At 44.2% G+C, this 27500-nt stretch overlaps 1 protein-coding gene across 2 annotated transcripts in view; it reads right to left on the reverse strand.

The window, feature by feature from the left end:
- camkvl (CaM kinase-like vesicle-associated, like) overlaps positions 1 to 27500 on the reverse strand; it is a 113919-nt gene that overhangs the window by 67902 nt on the left and 18517 nt on the right. For both annotated transcript variants that reach the window (XR_004203768.1, XM_031794894.1), the window contains exon 2: positions 1494 to 1600. Coding sequence is in view for 1 of the 2 variants with exons in the window: in XM_031794894.1 (XP_031650754.1) it covers positions 1494 to 1588 (95 nt within the window). In the remaining variant the exon portion in view is untranslated. The remainder of the gene's footprint in view (positions 1 to 1493; positions 1601 to 27500) is intronic.

Raw genomic sequence — 27500 nt, forward strand, 5'->3', positions numbered from 1 at the left:
ATGTCTACGTCTTTACTGATCATATGAAGGTATAGCTGTCTATGGTCTTTACTGATCATATGAAGGTATAGCTGTCTATGGTCTTTACTGATCATATGAAGGTATAGCAGTAATGTCTATGGTCTTTACTGATCATATGAAGGTATAGCAGTAATGTCTATGGTCTTTACTGATCATATGAAGGTATAGCAGTAATGTATATAGTCTTTACTGATCATATGAAGGTATAGCAGTAATGTCTATGGTCTTTACTGATCATATGAAGGTATAGCAGTAATGTCTATGGTCTTTACTGATCATAGGAAGGTATAGCTGTCTATGGTCTTTACTGATCATATGAAGGTATAGCAGTAATGTCTATGGTCTTTACTGATCATATGAAGGTATAGCTGTCTATGGTCTTTACTGATCATATGAAGGTATAGCAGTAATGTCTATGGTCGTTACTGATCATAGGAAGGTATAGCTGTCTATGGTCTTTACTGATCATATGAAGGTATAGCAGTAATGTCTATGGTCTTTACTGATCATAGGAATGTATAGCTGTCTATGGTCTTTACTGATCATATGAAGGTATAGCAGTAATGTCTATGGTCTTTACTGATCATATGAAGGTATAGCAGTAATGTATATAGTCTTTACTGATCATATGAAGGTATAGCTGTCTATGGTCGTTACTGATCATAGGAAGGTACAGCAGTAATGTCTATGGTCTTTACTGATCATATGAAGGTATAGCAGTAATGTCTATGGTCTTTACAGATCATTTGAAGGTATAGCAGTAATGTCTATGGTCTTTACAGATCATATGAAGGTATAGCAGTAATGTCTATAGTCTTTACTGATCATAGGAATGTATAGCTGTCTATGGTCTTTACTGATCATATGAAGGTATAGCAGTAATGTCTATGGTCTTTACTGATCATATGAAGGTATAGCTGTCTATGGTCTTTACAGATCATTTGAAGGTATAGCAGTAATGTCTATGGTCTTTACAGATCATATGAAGGTATAGCAGTAATGTATATAGTCTTTACTGATCATATGAAGGTATAGCAGTAATGTCTATGGGTCTTTACTGATCATATGAAGGTATAGCAGACTATGGTCTTTACTGATCATATGAAGGTATAGCAGACTATGGTCTTTACTGATCATATGAAGGTATAGCAGACTATGGTCTTTACAGATCATATGAAGGTATAGCAGTAATGTATATAGTCTTTACTGATCATATGAAGGTATAGCAGTAATGTCTATGGTCTCTACTGATCATATGAAGGTATAGCTGTCTATGGTCTTTACTGATCATATGAAGGTATAGCAGTAATGTCTACGTCTTTACTGATCATATGAAGGTATAGCAGTAATGTCTATGGGTCTTTACTGATCATATGAAGGTACAGCAGTAATGTCTATGGTCTTTACTGATCATATGAAGGTATAGCAGTAATGTCTATGGTCTCTACTGATCATATATAAATGGCACTTACGCTTTAAGGACCTGTCCCATCTCGTACTTGTCGGTGACATCATAGATGTTGTCTAAGTTCCGCCCATCTCGCATGGCAAGGCACCCAAATGGCATGGCGGCATCCACCTATCAGAGACAAGATTTACACTGAGTCAATCCATTAACCTATCACAGAGTAGTATTACAGCGTCAATTTAACACATCTACCAATAAGAAACCAGCAATACAGTGTCAATCAACACATCTACCAATAACAAACCAGAATTACTGTCAATCAACACACCTAACAATAAGAAACCAGCATTACAGTGTCAATCAACACATCTACCAATAAGAAACCAGCATTACAGCGTCAAACAACACATCTACAAATAAGAAACCAGTATTTCAGTGCCAAACAACACATCTACCAATAAGAAACCAGTATTTCAGTGCCAAACAACACATCTACCAATAAGAAACCAGTATTTCAGTGCCAATCAACTCTTTTAATAAAACAGACAAGTGAGTTAAGTAAACATTTCAGACAAAGTTTCTGACAGAAATGCACTTTATATAACTGACACTCAGCAAGTGAATCATTTCCTTTCTGTAGTGTTCGTTGTATGCACTATTCATGAGCCAGCGGTAGAGAGTGACCCAAACCCGACCAATCTCTCCATCCAGGACTTTGAACTCTTCAGAATGAAAAGGAACCTGCTGTGACATCATCATCCAAATGACTAGACCCACCCATAAAATTATAATTACATTTCAATCAAGAGTTGCAATTTATTCTAAATCTATGGACCCACCATCTTGGGATAACTTCACTAAGCCTCTGGTCTCATAACCTTTCTCCCAGTACAGTCAGTCAGTGACACCCCAGCTAGCACACAACGTTCTGAGAACCATATGTTTCTTAGAGTGTGGTTGTCCTACTGTTATTTTGCATACAACCTTCCCACTACATTCTGGAAAATGGTGCAAGGGATACCCAGCTAGCACAAAACGTTCTGAGAACCATGTTTCTTCTGTGGTAGGAAGACACTACACCTGATCTTAATGAGTGCTTGTTTCTTTTAAAAATGAGGTCTGTTTGAATAGACTAAAACATGGCATGCTAGTGCTGTCCTGGTGGTGCAGTGGACTAATTCTATGGATAGAGAACAGAAGATCATAGGTTTGAATCTTACTGAAGTTATGCCCCCAAAAAAATATATATGTTTTTGCATGATTAATGCCTAGACAGATGAATATCCATCTCTTCTTGGAATTGAAAACAGTTCCAGGATCTACAGAAAGTATGTCCACATTCTGTTGTGGGATGTAATTGTCATTTTGGGTCATTGATCTACACAAAATACTGTTAATGTCAAAAGAAAAATTTGAACATAAAAAACCCACCACTAATATCTTTATTAGATAAGTATTCAACTCCCCTGAGTCAATCCATGTTACAATCACCTTTGGCAACGATAACAGCTGTTCCCCAGTTTCTGTGTTCTGGTTTTGTGTGTGTGTGTTTCAGGATGGCTTCCTGAAATTCACCCTAAGCAGCTGATTGGTCCGCCATTGCTAATTGGAGCTGACCCCGCCCTCTCGTCAGAAGAAACAGCTGTCTTCAATTACCAACTCCTTCTGAAGCTTGGAAAGCTAGTGTTCTGTTGCTCAGAAGAGAGAAAGATTGATATGTCCTGAGAGAGAGAGAGAGAGAGAGAGAGAGAGAGAGAGAGAGAGAGAGAGAGAGAGAGAGAGAGAGAGAGAGAGAGAGAGAGAGAGAGAGAGAGAGATATTCTGTCAGACCTGGGCTCTGACCGTTAACCTAGAAAAAACAAATATAATGATATTCCAAAAAAGGTCTGGAAATAAGGATGAGTTCTATTAGAACACACCAAAAACGACACATATCTAGGACTAAATATCAGCAACACAGGTAGCTTTCACATGGCTGTGAATGAGCTGAGAGACAAAGCAAGAAGAGAATTCTATGCCATTAAAAGGAACATTAGAATCGAAATTCCAATTAGAATCTGGCTCAAAATGTTCCAATCAGTTCTAGAACCAGTTGCTCTATATGGCAGTGAAGTATGTGGTCCACTCTCTAATAATGAATTTACCAAATGGGACAAACATCCAACAGAAATACTGCTTGAAGAGATTTGCAAGACTGTATTGCAAGTGCAAAGAAAAACTCCAAATAACGCATGTAGAGCAGAATGGGGCCAATACCCCCTCCTCATTCAGATAGAGAAAAGAGACATCACATTTTACAACCATCTAAAAACAAGTGACCCCAAAACATTCCATCACACAGCTCTACAATGTCAAGAGATGAAACAAGAGAAGAGTCCCCTCAGCCAGCTGGTTCTGAGGCTCAGTTCACCAACCCAAACCAAACCCATAGAGACTCAGGACAGCACTCAGCCAGCTGGTTCTGAGGATCAGTTCACCAACCCAAACCAACCCCATAGAGCCTCAGGACAGCACTCAGCCAGCTGGTTCTGAGGCTCAGTTCACTAACCCAAACCAACCCCATGGAGCCTCAGGACATCACTCAGACAATCTGGCCCAACCAAATCATCACTAAACAAAAATATATCACCTATTGGAAAGACACCACAAAAAATAGTAAACTTCAATGCTATTTGGCTCTAAACAGACAGTACTTGGTGGCAGACTATCTGACCACTGTGACTGATAGAAAACTGAGGAAAACATTGACTAGGTACAGACTCAGTGAGCACAGTCTGGCTATAGAGACCGGTCGTCACAGACAAACCTGGCTGCCCAGAGAGGACAGTCTGGCTATAGAGACCGGTCGTCACAGACAAACCTGGCTGCCCAGAGAGGACAGTCTGGCTATAGAGACCGGTCGTCACAGACAAACCTGGCTGCCCAGAGAGGACAGTCTGGCTATAGAGACCGGTCGTCACAGACAAACCTGGCTGCCCAGAGAGGACAGTCTGGCTATAGAGACCGGTCGTCACAGACAAACCTGGCTGCCCAGAGAGGACAGTCTGGCTATAGAGACCGGTCGTCACAGACAAACCTGGCTGCCCAGAGAGGACAGTCTGGCTATAGAGACCGGTCGTCACAGACAAACCTGGCTGCCCAGAGAGGACAGTCTGGCTATAGAGACCGGTCGTCACAGACAAACCTGGCTGTCCAGAGAGGACAGTCTGGCTATAGAGACCGGTCGTCACAGACAAACCTGGCTGCCCAGAGAGGACAGGCTGTGCTCACTCTGCTCCAGGGGAGAGGTAGAGACAGAGCTGCATTTCCTATTACACTGTGACAAATACTCAGACCTAAGAGAATATTTCCTTCCCAAAATTATAATTCAATACAAAGAATTTGAAACTGTAAAAGATTGAGTAAAAATCAAATATCTATTGGGTGAAAAGCCAAAATATGTGGCAGCCAAATATGTGTCCTTCTGCCACAACCTGAGGGACACAACCTGAGGGACACAACCTGAGGGACACAACCTGAGGGACACAACCTGAGGGACACAACCTGAGGGACACAACCTGAGGGACACAACCTGAGGGACACAACCTGAGGGACACAACCTGAGGGACAGCCAGTGAAAAGTGCAAAGTAATGTGGATAATATTTCCCATCTTGTTTTGTTTTGTCTTTCATACCAGGTCATGTGTCTTCTCAGTCATGTTGACACTGGTCTACTACCAGGTCATGTGTCTTCTCAGTCATGTTGACACTGGTTTACTACCAGGTCATGTGTCTTCTCAGTCATGCTGACACTGGTCTACTACCAGGTCATGTGTCTTCTCAGTCATGCTGACACTGGTCCACTACCAGGTCATGTGTCTTCTCAGTCATGCTGACACTGGTCTACTACCAGGTCATGTGTCTTCTCAGTCATGCTGACACTGGTCTACTACCAGGTCATGTGTCTTCTCAGTCATGTTGACACTTGTCTACTACCAGGTCATGTGTCTTCTCAGTCATGTTGACACTGGTCTACTACCAGGTCATGTGTCTTCTCAGTCATGTTGACACTGGTCTACTACCACTGCTATAATGTATTGTTGTTCTCATTAATATTGTTGTTGTTGTTGTTGTTAATGGTAATCCGATGTCCACTACTACTATTATTATTGCTGTTGTTGTTGTTGTTAATGGTAATCCCATGTCCACTACTGCTATTATTATTGTTGTTGTAGTTGTTGTTAATGGTAATCCCATGTCCACTACTACTATTATTATTGCTGTTGTAGTTGTTGTTAATGGTAATCCCATGTCCACTACTGCTATTATTATTGTTGTTGTAGTTGTTGTTAATGGTAATCCCATGTCCACTACTACTATTATTATTGCTGTTGTAGTTGTTGTTAATGGTAATCCCATGTCCACTACTACTATTATTATTGCTGTTGTAGTTGTTGTTAATGGTAATCCCATGTCCACTACTGCTATTATTATTGTTGTTGTAGTTGTTGTTAATGGTAATCCCATGTCCACTACTACTATTATTATTATTGCTGTTGTAGTTGTTGTTAATGGTAATCCCATGTCCACTACTACTATTATTATTGCTGTTGTAGTTGTTGTTAATGGTAATCCCATGTCCACTACTGCTATTATTATTGTTGTTGTAGTTGTTGTTAATGGTAATCCCATGTCCACTACTACTATTATTATTGTTGTTGTAGTTGTTGTTAATGGTAATCCCATGTCCACTACTACTATTATTATTGCTGTTGTAGTTGTTGTTAATGGTAATCCCATGTCCACTACTACTATTATTATTGCTGTTGTAGTTGTTGTTAATGGTAATCCCATGTCCACTACTACTATTATTATTGCTGTTGTAGTTGTTGTTAATGGTAATCCCATGTCCACTACTACTATTATTATTGTTGTTGTAGTTGTTGTTAATGGTAATCCCATGTCCACTACTACTATTATTATTGTTGTTGTAGTTGTTGTTAATGGTAATCCCATGTCCACTACTACTATTATTATTGTTGTTGTAGTTGTTGTTAATGGTAATCCCATGTCCACTACTACTATTATTATTGTTGTTGTAGTTGTTGTTAATGGTAATCCCATGTCCACTACTACTATTATTATTGTTGTTGTAGTTGTTGTTAATGGTAATCCCATGTCCACTACTACTATTAATATTGTTGTTGTAGTTGTTGTTAATGGTAATCCCATGTCCACTACTACTATTATTATTGCTGTTGTAGTTGTTGTTAATGGTAATCCCATGTCCACTACTGCTATTATTATTGTTGTTGTAGTTGTTGTTAATGGTAATCCCATGTCCACTACTACTATTATTATTGCTGTTGTAGTTGTTGTTAATGGTAATCCCATGTCCACTACTACTATTATTATTGCTGTTGTTCCATTTATTTATATGTAAATATATGTTTTTTATTTTATTTTATTTTTCGATATGTATACTTTGACAAAGTAAGTAATAATGAACTTGCCAAGTCAATGAAGTCAATTGAATTGAAGTGTGAGAGAGAGACACAGACACACACAGAGAGATAGAGAGAGATAGAGAGAGAGAGATAGAGAGAGAGAGACACACAGAGAGAGAGATACAGAGAGAGGGAGAGAGAGAGACACACACAGAGAGAGAGAGAGAGAGAGAGAGAGAGAGAGAGAGAGAGAGAGAGAGAGAGACACAGACACACACAGAGAGAGAGAGAGAGAGAGAGAGAGAGAGACACACAGACACACACACAGAGAGAGAGAGAGAGAGAGAGAGAGAGAGAGGGAGAGAGAGAGAGACACACAGAGAGAGAGATACAGAGAGAGGGAGAGAGAGAGAGACACACAGAGAGAGAGAGAGATTCTGTGTTAGTTGTTGTTCAGAGTTTTGTTAAGCATTGTGTAGCTTCTGAGGTATGTGTGCCAATAGGATGCAGTGGTTTTGATGATTGGAATTTTTTACTTATATTTGTTATTCTGTTTCATTTGGGGAAGGCACCAAGGGAGTGCTTAGGCTAGAGGCCTGCGGGCATACATATACCCGTAGTATATTCACTGCCTAGACACACTAGGTAAGACCTGGGTGGACCACCCCCTGTATTTTGGTTAGGGCACCAGGTGGTGCTAAATTAGGTAAGTAGTGGGTAGGCAAGTAGGATAGGAGAGGGTAGGTTAGGTAGGTAGTGGGTAGGCAGGTAAGGTAGGAGAGGGTAAGTAGTGGGTAGGCAGGTAAGGTAGGAGAGGGTAGGTTAGGTAAGTAGTGGGTAGGCAGGTAAGGTAGGAGAGGGTAGGTAAGGTAAGTAGTGGGTAGGCAGGTTAGATAGGAGAGGGTAGTTAGGTAAGTAGTGGGTAGGCAGGTAAGATAGGAGAGGGTAAGTAGTGGGTAGGCAGGTAAGGTAGGAGAGGATAGGTTAGGTAAGTAGTGGGTAGGCAGGTAAGATAGGAGAGGGTACGTAGTGGGTAGGCAGGTAAGGTAGGAGAGGGTAGGTTAGGTAAGTAGTGGGTAGGCAGGTAAGATAGGAGAGGGTGAGTAGTGGGTAGGCAGGTAAGATAGGAGAGGGTAAGTAGTGGGTAGGCAGGTAAGATAGGAGAGGGTAGGTAAGGTGAGTAGTGGGTAGGCAGGTAAGATAGGAGAGGGTAGGTAAGGTGAGTAGTGGGTAGGCAGGTAAGATAGGAGAGGGTAAGTAGTGGGTAGGCAGGTAAGATAGGAGAGGGTAGGTAAGGTGAGTAGTGGGTAGGCAGGTAAGATAGGAGAGGGTAAGTAGTGGGTAGGCAGGTAAGATAGGAGAGGGTAGGTAAGGTGAGTAGTGGGTAGGCAGGTAAGATAGGAGAGGGTAGGTAAGGTGAGTAGTGGGTAGGCAGGTAAGATAGGAGAGGGTAAGTAGTGGGTAGGCAGGTAAGATAGGAGAGGGTAGGTAAGGTGAGTAGTGGGTAGGCAGGTAAGATAGGAGAGGGTAGGTAAGGTGAGTAGTGGGTAGGCAGGTAAGATAGGAGAGGGTAAGTAGTGGGTAGGCAGGTAAGATAGGAGAGGGTAGGTAAGGTGAGTAGTGGGTAGGCAGGTAAGATAGGAGAGGGTAAGTAGTGGGTAGGCAGGTAAGATAGGAGAGGGTAGGTAAGGTGAGTAGTGGGTAGGCAGGTAAGATAGGAGAGGGTAGGTAAGGTGAGTAGTGGGTAGGCAGGTAAGATAGGAGAGGGTAAGTAGTGGGTAGGCAGGTAAGATAGGAGAGGGTAGGTAAGGTGAGTAGTGGGTAGGCAGGTAAGATAGGAGAGGGTAGGTAAGGTGAGTAGTGGGTAGGCAGGTAAGATAGGAGAGGGTAGGTAAGGTGAGTAGTGGGTAGGCAGGTAAGATAGGAGAGGGTAGGTAAGGTGAGTAGTGGGTAGGCAGGTAAGATAGGAGAGGGTAAGTAGTGGGTAGGCAGGTAAGATAGGAGAGGGTAGGTAAGGTGAGTAGTGGGTAGGCAGGTAAGATAGGAGAGGGTAGGTAAGGTGAGTAGTGGGTAGGCAGGTAAGATAGGAGAGGGTAGGTAAGGTGAGTAGTGGGTAGGCAGGTAAGATAGGAGAGGGTAGGTAAGGTGAGTAGTGGGTAGGCAGGTAAGATAGGAGAGGGTAGGTAAGGTAAGTAGTGGGTAGGCAGGTAAGGTAGGAGAGGGTAGGTAAGGTGAGTAGTGGGTAGGCAGGTAAGATAGGAGAGGGTAGGTAAGGTGAGTAGTGGGTAGGCAGGTAAGATAGGAGAGGGTAGGTAAGGTGAGTAGTGGGTAGGCAGGTAAGGTAGGAGAGGGTAAGTAGTGGGTAGGCAGGTAAGATAGGAGAGGGTAGGTAAGGTGAGTAGTGGGTAGGCCAGGTAAGATAGGAGAGGGTAAGTAGTGGGTAGGCAGGTAAGATAGGAGAGGGTAAGTAGTGGGTAGGCAGGTAAGATAGGAGAGGGTAGGTAAGGTGAGTAGTGGGTAGGCAGGTAAGATAGGAGAGGGTAGGTAAGGTGAGTAGTGGGTAGGCAGGTAAGATAGGAGAGGGTAAGTAGTGGGTAGGCAGGTAAGATAGGAGAGGGTAAGTAGTGGGTAGGCAGGTAAGATAGGAGAGGGTAAGTAGTGGGTAGGCAGGTAAGATAGGAGAGGGTGAGTAGTGGGTAGGCAGGTAAGATAGGAGAGGGTGAGTAGTGGGTAGGCAGGTAAGATAGGAGAGGGTGAGTAGTGGGTAGGCAGGTAAGATAGGAGAGGGTGAGTAGTGGGTAGGCAGGTAAGGTAGGAGAGGGTAGGTTAGGTAGGTAGTGGGTAGGCAGGTAAGATAGGAGAGGGTGAGTAGTGGGTAGGCAGGTAAGGTAGGAGAGGGGGCTTTGACATTTACTTTCTTTGCTTTGGTTCTGTCCAGCCCCTTTTCCCCATATTACCTTGTGACGGAATAAATTCCTTGTAAACGGTACCACTCTCTCTGTCTTGTCCTCCTTACTCGCACCTACAGTCCCATACCTCTTTACCTCCACCTACAGTCACATACCTCTATACCTCCACCTACAGTCACATACCTCCACCTACAGTCCCATACCTCTCTACCTCCACCTAGTCACATACCTCTTTACCTCCACCTACAGTCCCATACCTCATTACCTCCACCTACAGTCCCATAGCTCTCTACCTCCACCTACAGTCACATACCTCTCTACCTCCACCTACAGTCACATACCTCTATACCTCCACCTACAGACACATACCTCTCTACCTCCACCTACAGTCACATACCTCTATACCTCCACCTACAGTCACATACCTCTATACCTCCACCTACAGTCACATACCTCCACCTACAGTCCCATACCTCTTTACCTTTACCTCCACCTACAGTCCCATACCTCTCTACCTCCACCTACAGTCACATACCTCTATACCTCCACCTACAGTCCCATACCTCTTTACCTCCACCTACAGTCACATACCTCTTTACCTCCACCTACAGTCACATACCTCTATACCTCCACCTACAGTCACATACCTCCACCTACAGTCCCATACCTCTTTACCTCCACCTACAGTCACATACCTCTTTACCTCAACCTACAGTCACATACCTCTCTACCTCCACCTACAGTCACATACCTCTATACCTCCACCTACAGTCACATACCTCTTTACCTCCACCTACAGTCACATACCTCTCTACCTCCACCTACAGACCCATACCTCTATACCTCCACCTACAGACCCATACCTCTATACCTCCACCTACAGTCCCATACCTCTATACCTCCACCTACAGTCCCATACCTCTATACCTCCATACCTCTTTACCTCCACGGGGAGTTCAGTTGTAGCAGGGTGTTGAGTTCCCTCTTCCTGGAGGCTAACAGCTTTTCACACCTGGATTGTGCAACATTTGCCCATTCTTTTCAAAATGATTCATGCTCTGTCAAATTGATGGTTGATCATTGTTCGACAACCCTTTTCAGGTCTTGCCATAGATTATCAAGCAGATGTAAGTCGAAACTAACTCCGTTATGCAGGAACATTCACTGTCTTCTTGGTAAGCAACTTCAGTATACTGTGGCAAGAAAAAGTATGTGGAATTTTGGAATTACCTGTATTTCTGCATAAACTGGTCATAAAATTAGATCTGATCATCTAAATCACAACAATCGACAAACAGTCTGCTTAAACTAATAACACAAACAATTATACATTTTCATGTCTTTATGGAACACACCGTGTAAACATTCACAGTGCAGGGTGGGAGAAGTATGTGAACCCTTGGATTTAATAACTGGTTGACCCTCCTTTGGCAGCAATAACCTCAACCAAACGTTTTCTGTAGTTGTGGATCAGACCTGCACAACGGTCAGGAGGAATTTTGGACCCGTCCTCTTTACAAAACTGTTTCAGTTCAGCAATATTATTGGAATGTCTGGTGTGAACTGCTCTCTTGAAGTCATCCCACACTATCTCAATCGGGTTGAGGTCAGGACACTGCATCTCAATCTGGTTGAGGTCAGGACACTGCATCTCAATCTGGTTGAGGTCAGGACACTGCATCTCAATCGGGTTGAGGTCAGGACACTGCATGTCAATCGGGTTGAGGTCAGGACACTGCATCTCAATCTGGTTGAGGTCAGGACACTGCATCTCAATCGGGTTGAGGTCAGGACACTGCATCTCAATCTGGTTGAGGTCAGGACACTGCATCTCAATCTGGTTGAGGTCAGGACACTGCATCTCAATCTGGTTGAGGTCAGGACACTGCATCTCAATCTGGTTGAGGTCAGGACACTGCATCTCAATCTGGTTGAGGTCAGGACACTGCATCTCAATCTGGTTGAGGTCAGGACACTGCATCTCAATCTGGTTGAGGTCAGGACACTGCATCTCAATCTGGTTGAGGTCAGGACACTGCATCTCAATCTGGTTGAGGTCAGGACTCTGCATCTCAATCTGGTTGAGGTCAGGACACTGCATCTCAATCTGGTTGAGGTCAGGACACTGCATCTCAATCTGGTTGAGGTCAGGACACTGCATCTCAATCTGGTTGAGGTCAGGACACTGCATCTCAATCTGGTTGAGGTCAGGACACTGCATCTCAATCGGGTTGAGGTCAGGACACTGCATCTCAATCTGGTTGAGGTCAGGACACTGCATCTCAATCTGGTTGAGGTCAGGACACTGCATCTCAATCGGGTTGAGGTCAGGACACTGCATCTCAATCTGGTTGAGGTCAGGACACTGCATCTCAATCGGGTTGAGGTCAGGACACTGCATCTCAATCGGGTTGAGGTCAGGACACTGCATCTCAATCGGGTTGAGGTCAGGACACTGCATCTCAATCGGGTTGAGGTCAGGACACTGCATCTCAATCGGGTTGAGGTCAGGACACTGCATCTCAATCGGGTTGAGGTCAGGACACTGCATCTCAATCGGGTTGAGGTCAGGACACTGACTGGGCCACTCCAGAAGGTGTATTTTCTTCTGTTGGAGCCATTCTGTTGATTTACTTCTGCAAAGCCCAAACCATGATGCTCCCTCCACCATACTTTAGAGTTGGGATGAGGTTTTGATGTTGGTGTGCTGTGCCTTTTTTCTCCACACATAGTGTTGTGTGTTCCTTCCAAACAACTCATCTGTAGTTTCATCTGTCTACAGAATATTTTGCCAGTAGCACTTTGAAACATCCAGATGCTCTTTTGCAAACTTCAGACGTGCAGCAATGGGGTTTCTTGGACAACAGTGGCTTCTTCCGTGGTGTCCTCCTACGAACACCATTCTTGTTTAGTGTTTTACGTATCGTAGACTCATCAACATAGGTGTTAACATGTTCCAGAGATTTCTATAAGTCTTTTGCTGACACTCTAGGATTCTTCATAAACTCATTGAGCATTCTGCGCTGTCTGTCTTTTGAGATATTTTGTTTGAGGCATGGTTCACATCAGGCAATGCTTCTTGTGAATAGCAAACTCAAATTTTGTATAGGGCAGGGCAACTCTAACCAACATCTCCAATCTTTTCTCATTGATTGGACTCCAGGTTAGCTGACTCCTGACTCCAATAAGCTTTTGGAGAAGTCATTAGCCTAGAGGGGTTCACATGCCTTTTCCAACCTACACTGTGATTGTATATTCATTACAGACAAGAAAAATACTTTTTTTGTGTTATGACTTTAAGCAGACCGTGTTGGTCTATTGTTGTGACTTAGATGAAGGTCAGATCAAATTTTATGACCAATTTATGCAGAAATCCAGGTGATTCCAAGGGTTCACATACTTTTTCTTGCCACTGTAGATTTGCCCTTGTGTTTTAGGTCCTGCTGAAAGGTGAATTAACCTCCTAGTGTCTGGTGGAAAGCAATCTGAACCATGTTTTCCTCTAGGATTTTCCCTGTGCTTAGCTCCATTCTGTTTCTTTTTTATCCTAAAAAACTCACCAGTCCTTACAAACGATTACAAGCATACCCATAACATGATGCAGCCACCACTATGTTTGAAAATATGGAGAATCGTACTAGATAATGTGTTGTATTGGATTTGCCCCAAACATAACATGTTGTATTGAGGACAAAAAGTGAATTGCTTTGCCACATTTTTTGCAGTATAACTTAGTGCCTTGTTGCAAACAGGACGCATGTTCTCTTCACTCTGTTAATTAGGTTAGTAATGTGGAGTAATGGCAATGTTTTTGATCAAGTCTCAGTTTTCTCACAGCCATTAAATTCAATGTCCTTATTTGTGAGGCATTGGAAAAACCTCCCTGGTCTTTGTGGTTGAATCTGTGTTTGAAATTCACTGCTCGACTGAGGAATCTTACAGGATTGTATGTGTGGGTTACAGAGATGAGGTAGTCATTCAAAAATCAGTCCATGCAACTTATTATGTGACTTGCTCCTCCTGATCTTATTTAGGCTTGCCATAACAAACTCAAGACATTTTTTGCAGCGAGACTGATTCAAGACCAAGGCCGGAGCAAATCAAGTCTGATGGTGATACTCAGGAAACAGTCTGAGTTGGTGATCCACAGTACAGGAAACAGTCTGGGTTGGTGATACTCAGTACAGGAAACAGTCTGGGTTGGTGATACTCAGGAAACAGTCTGGGTTGGTGATACTCAGGAAACCGTCTGGGTTGGTGATACTCAGGAAACAGTCTGGGTTGGTGATACTCAGGAAACAGTCTGGGTTAGAGATACTCAGTACAGGATACAGTCTGGGTTGGAGAAACTCAGTACAGGAAACAGTCTGGGTTGGTGATACTCAGGAAACAGTCTGGGTTGACCAATAGAAACACAGGAAACAGTCTGGGTTGACCAATAGAAACTCAGGATACAGTCTGGGTTGACCAATAGAAACACAGGAAACAGTCTGGGTTGACCAATAGAAACACAGGAAACAGTCTGGGTTGACCAATAGAAACTCAGGAAACAGTCTGGGTTGACCAATAGAAACTCAGGAAACAGTCTGGGTTGGTGATACTCAGGAAACAGTCTGGGTTGACCAATAGGAAACAGTCTGGGTTGACCAATAGGAAACAGTCTGGGTTGACCAATAGAAACTCAGGAAACAGTCTGGGTTGACCAATAGAAACTCAGGAAACAGTCTGGGTTGGTGATACTCAGGAAACAGTCTGGGTTGACCAATAGGAAACAGTCTGGGTTGACCAATAGGAAACAGTCTGGGTTGACCAATAGAAACTCAGGAAACAGTCTGGGTTGACCAATAGAAACTCAGGAAACAGTCTGGGTTGGTGATACTCAGGAAACAGTCTGGGTTGACCAATAGGAAACAGTCTGGGTTGACCAATAGAAACTCAGGAAACAGTCTGGGTTGACCAATAGAAACAGTCTGGGTTGAACAATAGGAAACAGTCTGGGTTGACCAATAGGAAACAGTCTGGGTTGACCAATAGGAAACAGTCTGGGTTGACCAATAGGAAACAGTCTGGGTTGACCAATAGGAAACAGTCTGGGTTGACCAATAGGAAACAGTCTGGGTTGACCAATAGAAACTCAGGAAACAGTCTGGGTTGACCAATAGAAACTCAGGATACAGTCTGGGTTGTCCAATAGAAACTCAGGATACAGTCTGGGTTGACCAATAGGAAACAGTCTGGGTTGACCAATATGAGCGAAATCGCAATCCGCTTCTTTTTTTCTTGTTCAAGCCCTCAAGAACTGTTGTGAACTGGCAGTTGATTGGCTGTCCAGTATCCAGACGTCCCCAGAGCTTCCTGTACAGGAACAGCTCATTTCACTGGCTCCGTCATAGCCTCGACCACGGTATGTTCACCCATATCCCCTTATACTTTCAATCAATTAAATGTTTTTATTTTTCCAAGACCTGAGGCACTTTTTTATGAAGCCCAAGAAACACTTAGCTTTTTATGGAAATGACCGATAAACATGAAGAAGGTTTATGAATTACCATTTGGAGGGTTACTGTGAAAATGTTTATTTTTTATATACGACTCCCCGTAAACCACAATTGTACACACACACACACACACACACACACACACACACACACACACACACACACACACACACACACGCACGCACGCACGCACGCACGCACGCACGCACGCACGCACACACACAGAGAGAGGGTAGTTGTCAGTAATATATAGAGAGGGTGGTCAACTAGGTTAGGGGCGCAGCATCAGAGGAACATTTAATCCCACCGCTGCCCTAATCTCCAATCTCTAATCTCTAATCCAGAGTGCTGCTGCTGGGAGGGTGTGTGTGTGTGTGTGTGTGTGTGTGTGGTCATATGATGTGTGTGTGGAGTTGGGGGGATGGGATTGACGGGAGTGTGTGTGTGTGAGGGGGGAGGGGACAATGGCCGACAGAAGCCTAGATTATTTTGGACTATTACGTAAACCGATGGTTCTATAACGTTGTGTAAGGGTTGTGACTTGGACATGGTTCCATAACGTTGTTTTAGGGTTGTGGCCATGGTGTGGACATCAACGAGAATATAATTACACTGAATGATGAGATTGGGGCAGTGGTGTCTGTGTGTGTTTTTGTGTGTATGTGTGTGTATACAAATCAAGTATTTATATAGCCCTTCTTCTATCAGCTGATATCTCAAAGTGCTGTACAGAAACCCAGCCTAAAACCCCAAACAGCAAGCAATGCAGGTGTAGAAGCATACATATGTGTGTTTGAAGCTAGTAGATGTTCCCTGCACATAGACGAAACATTCTACCAACTACCAAGCAGTTACTGAGTGAGTTTTATTACGTTTGCAATTGCAACAAATAATCTGCTCAGACCCCAACCAAGGAACATCAAAAGTCGTGCTATAAATTCACAGACAACACAAAGATTCCTTGATGTCCTTCCAGATTCCCTCTGTCTACCCAAGGACGCCAGAGGACAAAAATCAGTTAACCACCTAACTGAGGAACTCAATTTAACCTTGCGCAATACCCTAGATGCGGTTGCACCCCTAAAAACTAAAAACATTTCTCATAAGAAACTAGCTCCCTGGTACACAGAAATACCCGAGCTCTGAAGCAAGCTTCCAGAAAATTGGAACGGAAATGGCGCCACACCAAACTGGAAGTCTTCCGACTAGCTTGGAAAGACAGTACCGTGCAGTACCGAAGAGCCCCTACTGCTGCTCGATCATCCTATTTTTCCAACTTAATTGAGGAAAATAAGAACCATCCGAAATTCCTTTTTGATACTGTCGCAAAGCTAACTAAAAAGCAGCATTCCCCAAGAGAGGATGACTTTCACTTTAGCAGTGATAATTTCATGAACTTCTTTGAGGAAAAGATTATGATTATTAGAAAGCAAAGTACGGACTCCTCTTTAAATCTGTGTATTCCTTCAAAGCTCAGTTGTCCTGAGTCTGCACAACTCTGCCAGGACCTAGGATCAAGAGAGACGCTCAAGTGTTTTAGTACTATATCTCTTGACACAATGATGAAAATAATCATGGCCTCTAAACCTTCAAGCTGCATACTGGACCCTATTCCAACTAAACTACTGAAAGAGCTGCTTCCTGTGCTTGGCCCTCCTATGTTGAACATAATAAACGGCTCTCTATCCACCGGATGTGTACCAAACTCACTAAAAGTGGCAGTAATAAAGCCTCTCTTGAAAAAGCCAAACCTTGACCCAGAAAATATAAAAAACTATCGGCCTATATCGAATCTTCCATTCCTCTCAACATTTTTTGAAAAGGCTGTTGCGCAGCAACTCACTGCCTTCCTGAAGACAAACAATGTATACGAAATGCTTCAGTCTGGTTTTAGACCCCATCATAGCACTGAGACGGCACTTGTGAAGGTGGTAAATTACATTTTAATGGCATCGGACCGAGGCTCTGCATCTGTCCTCGTGCTCCTAGACCTTAGTGCTGCTTTTGATACCATCGATCAGCACATTCTTTTGGAGAGATTGGAAACCCAAATTGGTCTACATGGACAAGTTCTGGCCTGGTTTAGATCTTATCTGTCGGAAAGATATCAGTTTGTCTCTGTGAATGGTTTGTCCTCTGACAAATCAACTGTAAATTTCGGTGTTCCTCAAGGTTCCGTTTTAGGACCACTATTGTTTTCACTATATATTTTACCTCTTGGGGATGTTATTCGAAAACATCATGTTAACTTTCACTGCTATGCGGATGACACACAGCTGTACATTTCAATGAAACATGGTGAAGCCCCAAAATTGCCCTTGCTAGAAGCATGTGTTTCAGACATAAGGAAGTGGATGGCTGCAAACTTTCTACTTTTGAACTCGGACAAAACAGAGATGCTTGTTCTAGGTCCCAAGAAACAAAGAAATCTTCTATTGAATCTGACAATTAATCTTAATGGTTGTACAGTTGTCTCAAATAAAACTGTGAAGGACCTCGGCGTTACTCTGGACCCTGATCTCTCTTTTGAAGAACATATCAAGACCATTTCAAGGACAGCATTCTTCCATCTACGTAACATTGCAAAAATCAGAAACTTTCTGTCCAAAAATGATGCAGAAAAATTAATCCATGCTTTTGTCACTTCTAGGTTAGACTACTGCAATGCTCTACTTTCCGGCTACCCGGATAAAGCACTAAATAAACTTCAGTTAGTGCTAAATGGGCTTGCTCCTACCTATCTCTCTGATTTGGTCCTGCCTTACATACCTACACGTACGCTACGGTCACAAGACGCAGACCTCCTAATTGTCCCTAGAATTTTTAAGCAAACAGCTGGAGGCAGGGCTTTCTCCTATAGAGCTCCATTTTTATGGAACGGTCTGCCTACCCATGTCAGAGACGCAAACTCGGTCTCAACCTTTAAGTCTTTACTGAAGACTCATCTCTTCAGTGGGTCATATGATTGAGTGTAGTCTGGCCCAGGAGTGGGAAGGTGAACGGAAAGGCTCTGGAGCAACGAACCGCCCTTGCTGTCTCTGCCTGGCCGGTTCCCCTCTTTCCACTGGGATTCTCTGCCTCTAACCCTATTACAGGGGCTGAGTCACTGGCTTGCTGGGGCTCTCTCATGCCGTCCCTGGAAGGGGTACGTCACCTGAGTGGGTTGATTCACTGATGTGGTCATCCTGTCTGGGTTGGCGCCCCCCCTTGGGTTGTGTCATGGCGGAGATCTTTGTGGGCTATACTCAGCCTTGTCTCAGGATGGTAAGTTGGTGGTTGAAGATATCCCTCTAGTGGTGTGGGGGCTGTGCTTTGGAAAAGTGGGTGGGGTTATATCCTTCCTGTTTGGCCCTGTCCAGGGGTGTCCTCGGATGGGACCACAGTGTGTCCTGCCCCGTCCTGTCTCAGCCTCCAGTATTTATGCTGCAGTAGTTTATGTGTCGGGGGGCTAGGGTCAGTTTGTTATATCTGGAGTACTTCTCCTGTCCTATTCAGTGTCCTGTGTGAATCTAAGTGTGCGTTCTCTAATTCTCTCCTTCTCTCTTTCTTTCTCTCTCTCTCTCGGAGAACCTGAGCCCTAGGACCATGCCCCAGGACTACCTGACATGATGACTCCTTGCTTTCCCCAGTCCACCTGGCCGTGCTGCTGCTCCAGTTTCAACTGTTCTGCCTTATTATTATTCAACCATGCTGGTTATTTATGAACATTTGAACATCTTGGCCATGTTCTGTTATAATCTCCACCCGGCACAGCCAGAAGAGGACTGGCCACCCCACATAGCCTGGTTCCTCTCTAGGCTTCTTCCTAGGTTTTGGCCTTTCTAGGGAGTTTGTCCTAGCCACCGTGCTTCTACACCTGCATTGCTTGCTGTTTGGGGTTTTAGGCTGGGTTTCTGTACAGCACTTTGAGATATCAGCTGATGTACGAAGGGCTATATAAATGAATTTGATTTGATTTGATTTGAGTTAGTGACACAGTAAAAGTGAGAGCAGCAGAACGTGTGAAAGACAGAATCCCACATTCCTCTAGCTTCATAGACCGACAGTCCTCTAGCTTCACAACCCGACAGTCCTCTAGCTTCACAGCCCGACAGTCCTCTAGCTTCATAGACCGACAGTCCTCTAGCTTCACAACCCGACAGTCCTCTAGCTTCACAGCCCGACAGTCCTCTAGCTTCACAACCCGACAGTCCTCTAGCTTCACAACCCGACAGTCCTCTAGCATCACAACCCAACAGTCCTCTAGCGTCACAACTCAACAGTCCTCTAGCTTCACAACTCAACAGTCCTCTAGCTTCACAACCCGACAGTCCTCTAGCATCACAACCCGACAGTCCTCTAGCTTCACAACCGAACAGTCTTCTAGCTTCACAACCTGACAGTCCTCTAGCTTCACAACCTGACAGTTCTCTAGTTTCACAACCTGACAGTCCTCTAGCTTCACAACCCAACAGTCCTCTAGTTTCACAACCTGACAGTCCTCTAGCTTCGCAACCTGACAGTCTTCTAGTGTCACAACCCGACAGTCCTCTAGCGTCACAACCCGACAGTCCTCTAGCTTCACAACCCGATAGTCCTCTAGCTTCACAACCCGACAGTCCTCTAGTTTCACAACCTGACAGTCCTCTACCTTCGTAACCTGACACTCCTCTAGCTGCACAACCTGACAGTCCTCTAGCTTCACCACCTGTTAGTCCTCTAGCTTCACAACCTGACAGTCCTTTGGATTCTCAACCCCCAATCCTCTAGCTTCACAAAACTACAGTCCCCTAAGCTCACAAACCCACAGTCCTTTTGCTTCACAACCCGACAGGCCTCTAGCTTTACAACCCCACAGTCCTCTAGCGTCACAAACCCACAGTCCTCTAGCGTCACAACCCCACAGTCCTCTAGCTTCACAACCCCACAGTCCTCTAGCTTCACAACCCCACAGTCCTCTAGCTTCACAACCTTCTATAGCTTCACAACGTGACAGTCCTCTAGTTTCTAAACCTCTTCCAGCTTCACAACCTGACAGTCCTCTAGCTTCACAACCCAACAGTCCTCTAGCTTCACAACCTGACAGTCATCTAGCTTCACAAAATCCTCTAGCTTCACAACCTGAATGTCCTCTAGCTTCACACGCCCACAGCCCCCTAGATTCTCAACCCCACAGTCCTCTAGCTTCACAAACTGACAGTCCTCTAATTTCACAACCCCACAGCAGATATCAATGTGTGTGTGTATCCCGTTAACAGGACTGTTAATGTGTATGGACACCCCGTGTCCCCAGTGTCAGTGATGGTGGAGTGTGTGTTGATTTGATTGGGATTCCCATTAGCTCATTAGTCAATTAGCCCATTTGCCCATTAGCTCATTAGCCCATTAGCCCATTAGCCCATTAGCCCATTATCTCATTAGCCCATTAGCCCATTAGCTCATTAGCCCATTAGCTCATTAGCCCATTAGCCCATTAGCTCATTAGCTCATTAGCCCATTAGCTCATTAGCCCATTAGCCCATGCCAATGGGGACAGCTAGTCATACTGGGGTACAACACATGACGAAAAAGACAACAAATAATGTCTAATTGAAATACTGTACATTTAAAAACATGAACATGTAGTGTGTGCATCTATCAGTTCCACATGTCAGTAGAGACACACAACCAGTAGGTCACATGTCAGTACAGACACACAACCAGTAGATCACATGTCAGTACGGACACACAACAAGTAGGTCACATGTCAGTACGGACACACAACAAGTAGGTCACATGTCAGTACGGACACACAACCAGTAGGTCACATGTCAGTACACACAGCCAGTAGGTCACACGTCAGTACATACACACAACAAGTAGGTCATATGTCAGTACACACAACCAGTAGGTCACATGTCAGTACACACAACCAGTAGGTCACATGTCAGTACATAAACACAACCAATAGGTCACATGTCAGTACATAAACACAACCAGTAGGTCACACGTCAGTACATACACACAACCAGTAGGTCACATGTCAGTACACACAACCAGTAGGTCACACGTCAGTACATACACACAACCAGTAGGTCACATGTCAGTACATACAGCCAGTAGGTCACATCTCAGTACATACAACCAGTAGGTCACATGTCAGTACATACAACCAGTAGGTCACATGTCAGTACATACAACCAGTAGGTCACATGTCAGTACATAAACACAACCAGTAGGTAACATGTCAGTACATACAACCAGTAGGTCACATGTCAGTACATAAACACAACCAGTAGGTCACATGTCAGTACATAAACACAACCAGTAGGTCACATGTCAGTACACACAACCAGTAGGTCACATGTCAGTACATACACACAACCAGTAGGTCACATGTCAGTACATACACACAACCAGTAGGTCACATGTCAGTACATACACACAACCAGTAGGTCACATGTCAGTACATACACACAACCAGTAGGTCACATGTCAGTACACACAACAAGTAGGTCACATGTCAGTACAGACAACCAGTAGGTCACATGTCAGTACAGACCCACAACCAGTAGGTCACATGTCAGTACATACACACAACCAGTAGGTCACATGGCAGTACATAAACACAACCAGTAGGTCACATGTCAGTACACACAACCAGTAGGTCACATGTCAGTACATAAACACAACCAGTAGGTCACACGTCAGTACATACACACAACCAGTAGGTCACATGTCAGTACACACAACCAGTAGGTCACATGTCAGTACACACAACCAGTAGGTCACATGTCAGTACATAAACACAACCAATAGGTCACATGTCAGTACATAAACACAACCAGTAGGTCACACGTCAGTACATACACACAACCAGTAGGTCACATGTCAGTACATACACACAACCAGTAGGTCACATGTCAGTACATACAGCCAGTAGGTCACATCTCAGTACATACAACCAGTAGGTCACATGTCAGTACATACAACCAGTAGGTCACATGTCAGTACATACAACCAGTAGGTCACATGTCAGTACATAAACACAACCAGTAGGTAACATGTCAGTACATACAACCAGTAGGTCACATGTCAGTACATAAACTCAACCAGTAGGTCACATGTCAGTACATACAGCCAGTAGGTCACATGTCAGTACATACAACCAGTAGGTCACATGTCAGTACATACAACCAGTAGGTCACATGTCAGTACATAAATACAACCAGTAGGTAACATGTCAGTACAGACAACCAGTAGGTCACATGTCAGTACAGACCCACAACCAGTAGGTCACATGTCAGTACATACACACAACCAGTAGGTCACATGGCAGTACATAAACACAACCAGTAGGTCACATGTCAGTACACACAACCAGTAGGTCACATGTCAGTACATAAACACAACCAGTAGGTCACACGTCAGTACATACACACAACCAGTAGGTCACATGTCAGTACACACAACCAGTAGGTCACATGTCAGTACACACAACCAGTAGGTCACATGTCAGTACATAAACACAACCAATAGGTCACATGTCAGTACATAAACACAACCAGTAGGTCACACGTCAGTACATACACACAACCAGTAGGTCACATGTCAGTACATACACACAACCAGTAGGTCACATGTCAGTACATACAGCCAGTAGGTCACATGTCAGTACATACAACCAGTAGGTCACATGTCAGTACATACAACCAGTAGGTCACATGTCAGTACATACAACCAGTAGGTCACATGTCAGTACATAAACACAACCAGTAGGTAACATGTCAGTACATACAACCAGTAGGTCACATGTCAGTACATAAACTCAACCAGTAGGTCACATGTCAGTACATACAGCCAGTAGGTCACATGTCAGTACATACAACCAGTAGGTCACATGTCAGTACATACAACCAGTAGGTCACATGTCAGTACATAAATACAACCAGTAGGTAACATGTCAGTACATACACACAACCAGTAGGTCCCATGTCAGTACATACAACCAGTAGGTCCCATGTCAGTACATAAACACAACCAGTAGGTCACATGTCAGTACACACAACCAGTAGGTCACATGTCAGTACATACACACAACCAGTAGGTAACATGTCAGTACATACAACCAGTAAGTCACATGTCAGTACATACAACCAGTAGGTCACATGTCAGTACATACACACAACCAGTAGGTCACATGTCAGTACACACAACCAGTAGGTCACATGTCAGTACATAAACACAACCAGTAGATAACATGTCAGTACAGACAACCAGTAGATAACATGTCAGTACATAAACACAACCAGTAGATAACATGTCAGTACAGACAACCAGTAGGTCACATGTCAGTACAGACAACCAGTAGGTCACATGTCAGTACAGACAACCAGTAGGTCACATGTCAGTACAGACAACCAGTAGATAACATGTCAGTACAGACAACCAGTAGGTCACATGTCAGTACAGACATCCAGTAGGTCACATGTCAGTACAGACAACCAGTAGGTCACATGTCAGTACACACAACCAGTAGGTCACATGTCAGTACATAAACACAACCAGTAGGTCACACGTCAGTACATACACACAACCAGTAGGTCACATGTCAGTACACACAACCAGTAGGTCACATGTCAGTACACACAACCAGTAGGTCACATGTCAGTACATAAACACAACCAATAGGTCACATGTCAGTACATAAACACAACCAGTAGGTCACACGTCAGTACATACACACAACCAGTAGGTCACACGTCAGTACATACACACAACCAGTAGGTCACATGTCAGTACATACAGCCAGTAGGTCACATGTCAGTACATACAACCAGTAGGTCACATGTCAGTACATACAACCAGTAGGTCACATGTCAGTACATACAACCAGTAGGTCACATGTCAGTACATAAACACAACCAGTAGGTAACATGTCAGTACATACAACCAGTAGGTCACATGTCAGTACATAAACTCAACCAGTAGGTCACATGTCAGTACATACAGCCAGTAGGTCACATGTCAGTACATACAACCAGTAGGTCACATGTCAGTACATACAACCAGTAGGTTACATGTCAGTACATAAATACAACCAGTAGGTAACATGTCAGTACATACACACAACCAGTAGGTCCCATGTCAGTACATACAACCAGTAGGTCCCATGTCAGTACATAAACACAACCAGTAGGTCACATGTCAGTACACACAACCAGTAGGTCACATGTCAGTACATACACACAACCAGTAGGTAACATGTCAGTACATACAACCAGTACGTCACATGTCAGTACATACAACCAGTAGGTCACATGTCAGTACATACACACAACCAGTAGGTCACATGTCAGTACATACACACAACCAGTAGGTCACATGTCAGTACACACAACCAGTAGGTCACATGTCAGTACATAAACACAACCAGTAGATAACATGTCAGTACAGACAACCAGTAGATAACATGTCAGTACATAAACACAACCAGTAGATAACATGTCAGTACAGACAACCAGTAGGTCACATGTCAGTACAGACAACCAGTAGGTCACATGTCAGTACAGACAACCAGTAGGTCACATGTCAGTACAGACAACCAGTAGATAACATGTCAGTACAGACAACCAGTAGGTCACATGTCAGTACAGACATCCAGTAGGTCACATGTCAGTACAGACAACCAGTAGGTCACATGTCAGTACAGACAACCAGTAGGTCACATGTCAGTACAGACAACCAGTAGGTCACATGTCAGTACAGACAACCAGTAGGTCGCATGTCAGTACAGACAACCAGTAGGTCACATGTCAGTACAGACAACCAGTAGGTCACATGTCAGTACAGACAACCAGTAGGTCACATGTCAGTACAGACAACCAGTAGGTCACATGTCAGTACAGACAACCAGTAGGTCACATGGGGGAGAGGCGTTGTGACGTGTTGCTTTATCTGTTTTTTGAAACCAGGTTTTGTCATAAAGGAGGGACCAAGGCTCAGCGTGTGTTGAGTTCCACATCTTTTATTTAAGTGAAACTTCCAAAAACCAATTTAAAAAAAACCCAACAAAACGTGACATCCATGGTGCAACATGCACGTACACAAAACAATATCCCACAATGCAGGTGGGAACAGGGACACCTTAAGTGTGATCCACAATTAGAGACAACGAACATCAGCTGCCTCTAATTGGGAACCATACTAAGAGCACCAACATAGAAATGGATAAACTAGAACACCCCCTAGTCACGCCCTGACCTATAACACCATAGAGATCCAAGGGCTCTCTATGGTCAGGGCGTGGCAGGTTTGTTGTCCATTGAGGGCTCTCTATGGTCAGGGCGTGGCAGGTTTGTTGTTCACTGAGGGCTCTCTATGGTCAGGGCGTGGCAGGTTTGTTGTCCACTGAGGGCTCTCTATGGTCAGGGCGTGGCAGGTTTGTTGTCCACTGAGGGATCTCTATGGTCAGGGCGTGGCAGGTTTGTTGTTCACTGAGGGCTCTCTATGGTCAGGGCGTGGCAGGTTTGTTGTTCACTGAGGGCTCTCTATGGTCAGGGCGTGGCAGGTTTGTTGTCCACTGAGGGCTCTCTATGGTCAGGGCGTGGCAGGTTTGTTGTCCACTGAGGGCTCTCTATGGTCAGGGCGTGGCAGGTTTGTTGTCCACTGAGGGCTCTCTATGGTCAGGGCGTGGCAGGTTTGTTGTCCACTGAGTGCTCTCTATGGTCAGGGAGTGACAGGTTTGTTGTCCACTAGAGCTCTCTATGGTCAGGGAGTGACAGGTTTGCTGTCCACTAGAGCTCTCTATGGTCAGGGAGTGACAGGTTTGTTGTCCACTAGAGCTCTCTATGGTCAGGGCGTGGCAGGTTTGTTGTCCACTTGCGCTACATGAGATGGAAGGGAGTTCCGTGCACTCATGGCTCTTTATGTTTCCTTAAATTTGTTCTGGATTTGGGGACTGTGAAAAGACCCCTGGTGGCATGTCTGGTGGGGTAAGTGTGTGTGTCAGAGCTGTGTGTAAGTTGACTATGCAAACAATTTGGGATTTTCAACACATCAACACATTAATATTTCTTATAAAAACAAGAAGTGATGCAGTCAGTCCCTCCTCAATTATTAGCCAAGAGAGACTGGCAGCATAGTAATAATATCAGCCCAGTGCTTCTACACCTGCATTGCTTGCTGTTTGGGGTTTTAGGCTGGGTTTCTGTACAGCACTTTGAGATATCAGCTGGGTTTCTGTACAGCACTTTGAGATATCAGCTGGGTTTCTGTACAGCACTTTGAGATATCAGCTGGGTTTCTGTACAGCACTTTGAGATATCAGCTGATGTACGAAGGGCTATATAAATACATTTGATTTGATTTGATTTGATTACAATGAAGAGCAGAACGTGCCTCTCTGTTCTGGGCCAGTTGCAGCTTAAGTAGGTGTTTCCTTGCAGCACTGGACCATATGACTGGACAATAATCAAGATTAGACAAAACTAGAGCCTGCAGAACTTGCTTTTTGGAGTGCGACATCAAAAAAGCAGAGCATCTCTTTATTACAGCTAGACCTCTCCCCATCTGTTTATTATGACAGACCTCTCCCCATCTCTTTACTACAGACAGACCTCTCCCCATCTCTTTATTACAGCTAGACCTCTCCCCATCTCTTTACTACAGACAGACCTCTCCCCATCTCTTTATTATAGACAGACCTCTCCCCATCTCTTTATTACAGACAGACCTCTCCCCATCTCTTTATTGCAGACAGACCTCTCCCCATCTCTTTATTACAGCTAGACCTCTCCCCATCTGTTTATTATGACAGACCTCTCCCCATCTCTTTACTACAGACAGACCTCTCCTCATCTCTTTATTACAGACAGACCTCTCCCCATCTCTTTACTACAGACAGACCTCTCCCCATCTCTTTATTACAGACAGACCTCTCCCCATCTCTATATTACAGACCTCTCCCCATCTCTTTATTACAGACAGACCTCTCCCCATCTCTATATTACAGACCTCTCCCCATCTCTTTATTACAGACAGACCTCTCCCCATCTCTATATTACAGACCTCTCCCCATCTCTTTATTACAGACAGACCTCTCCCCATCTCTTTATTACAGCCAGATCTCTCCCCATCTCTTTATTACAGACAGACCTCTCCCCATCTCTATATTACAGACAGACCTCTCCCCATCTCTTTATTACAGACAGACCTCTCCCCATCTCTTTATTACAGACAGACCTCTCCCCATCTCTTTATTACAGACAGACCTCTCCCC

Source organism: Oncorhynchus kisutch, linkage group LG17 (assembly GCF_002021735.2).
Source record: "Oncorhynchus kisutch isolate 150728-3 linkage group LG17, Okis_V2, whole genome shotgun sequence".
NCBI lineage: Eukaryota > Metazoa > Chordata > Actinopteri > Salmoniformes > Salmonidae > Oncorhynchus > Oncorhynchus kisutch.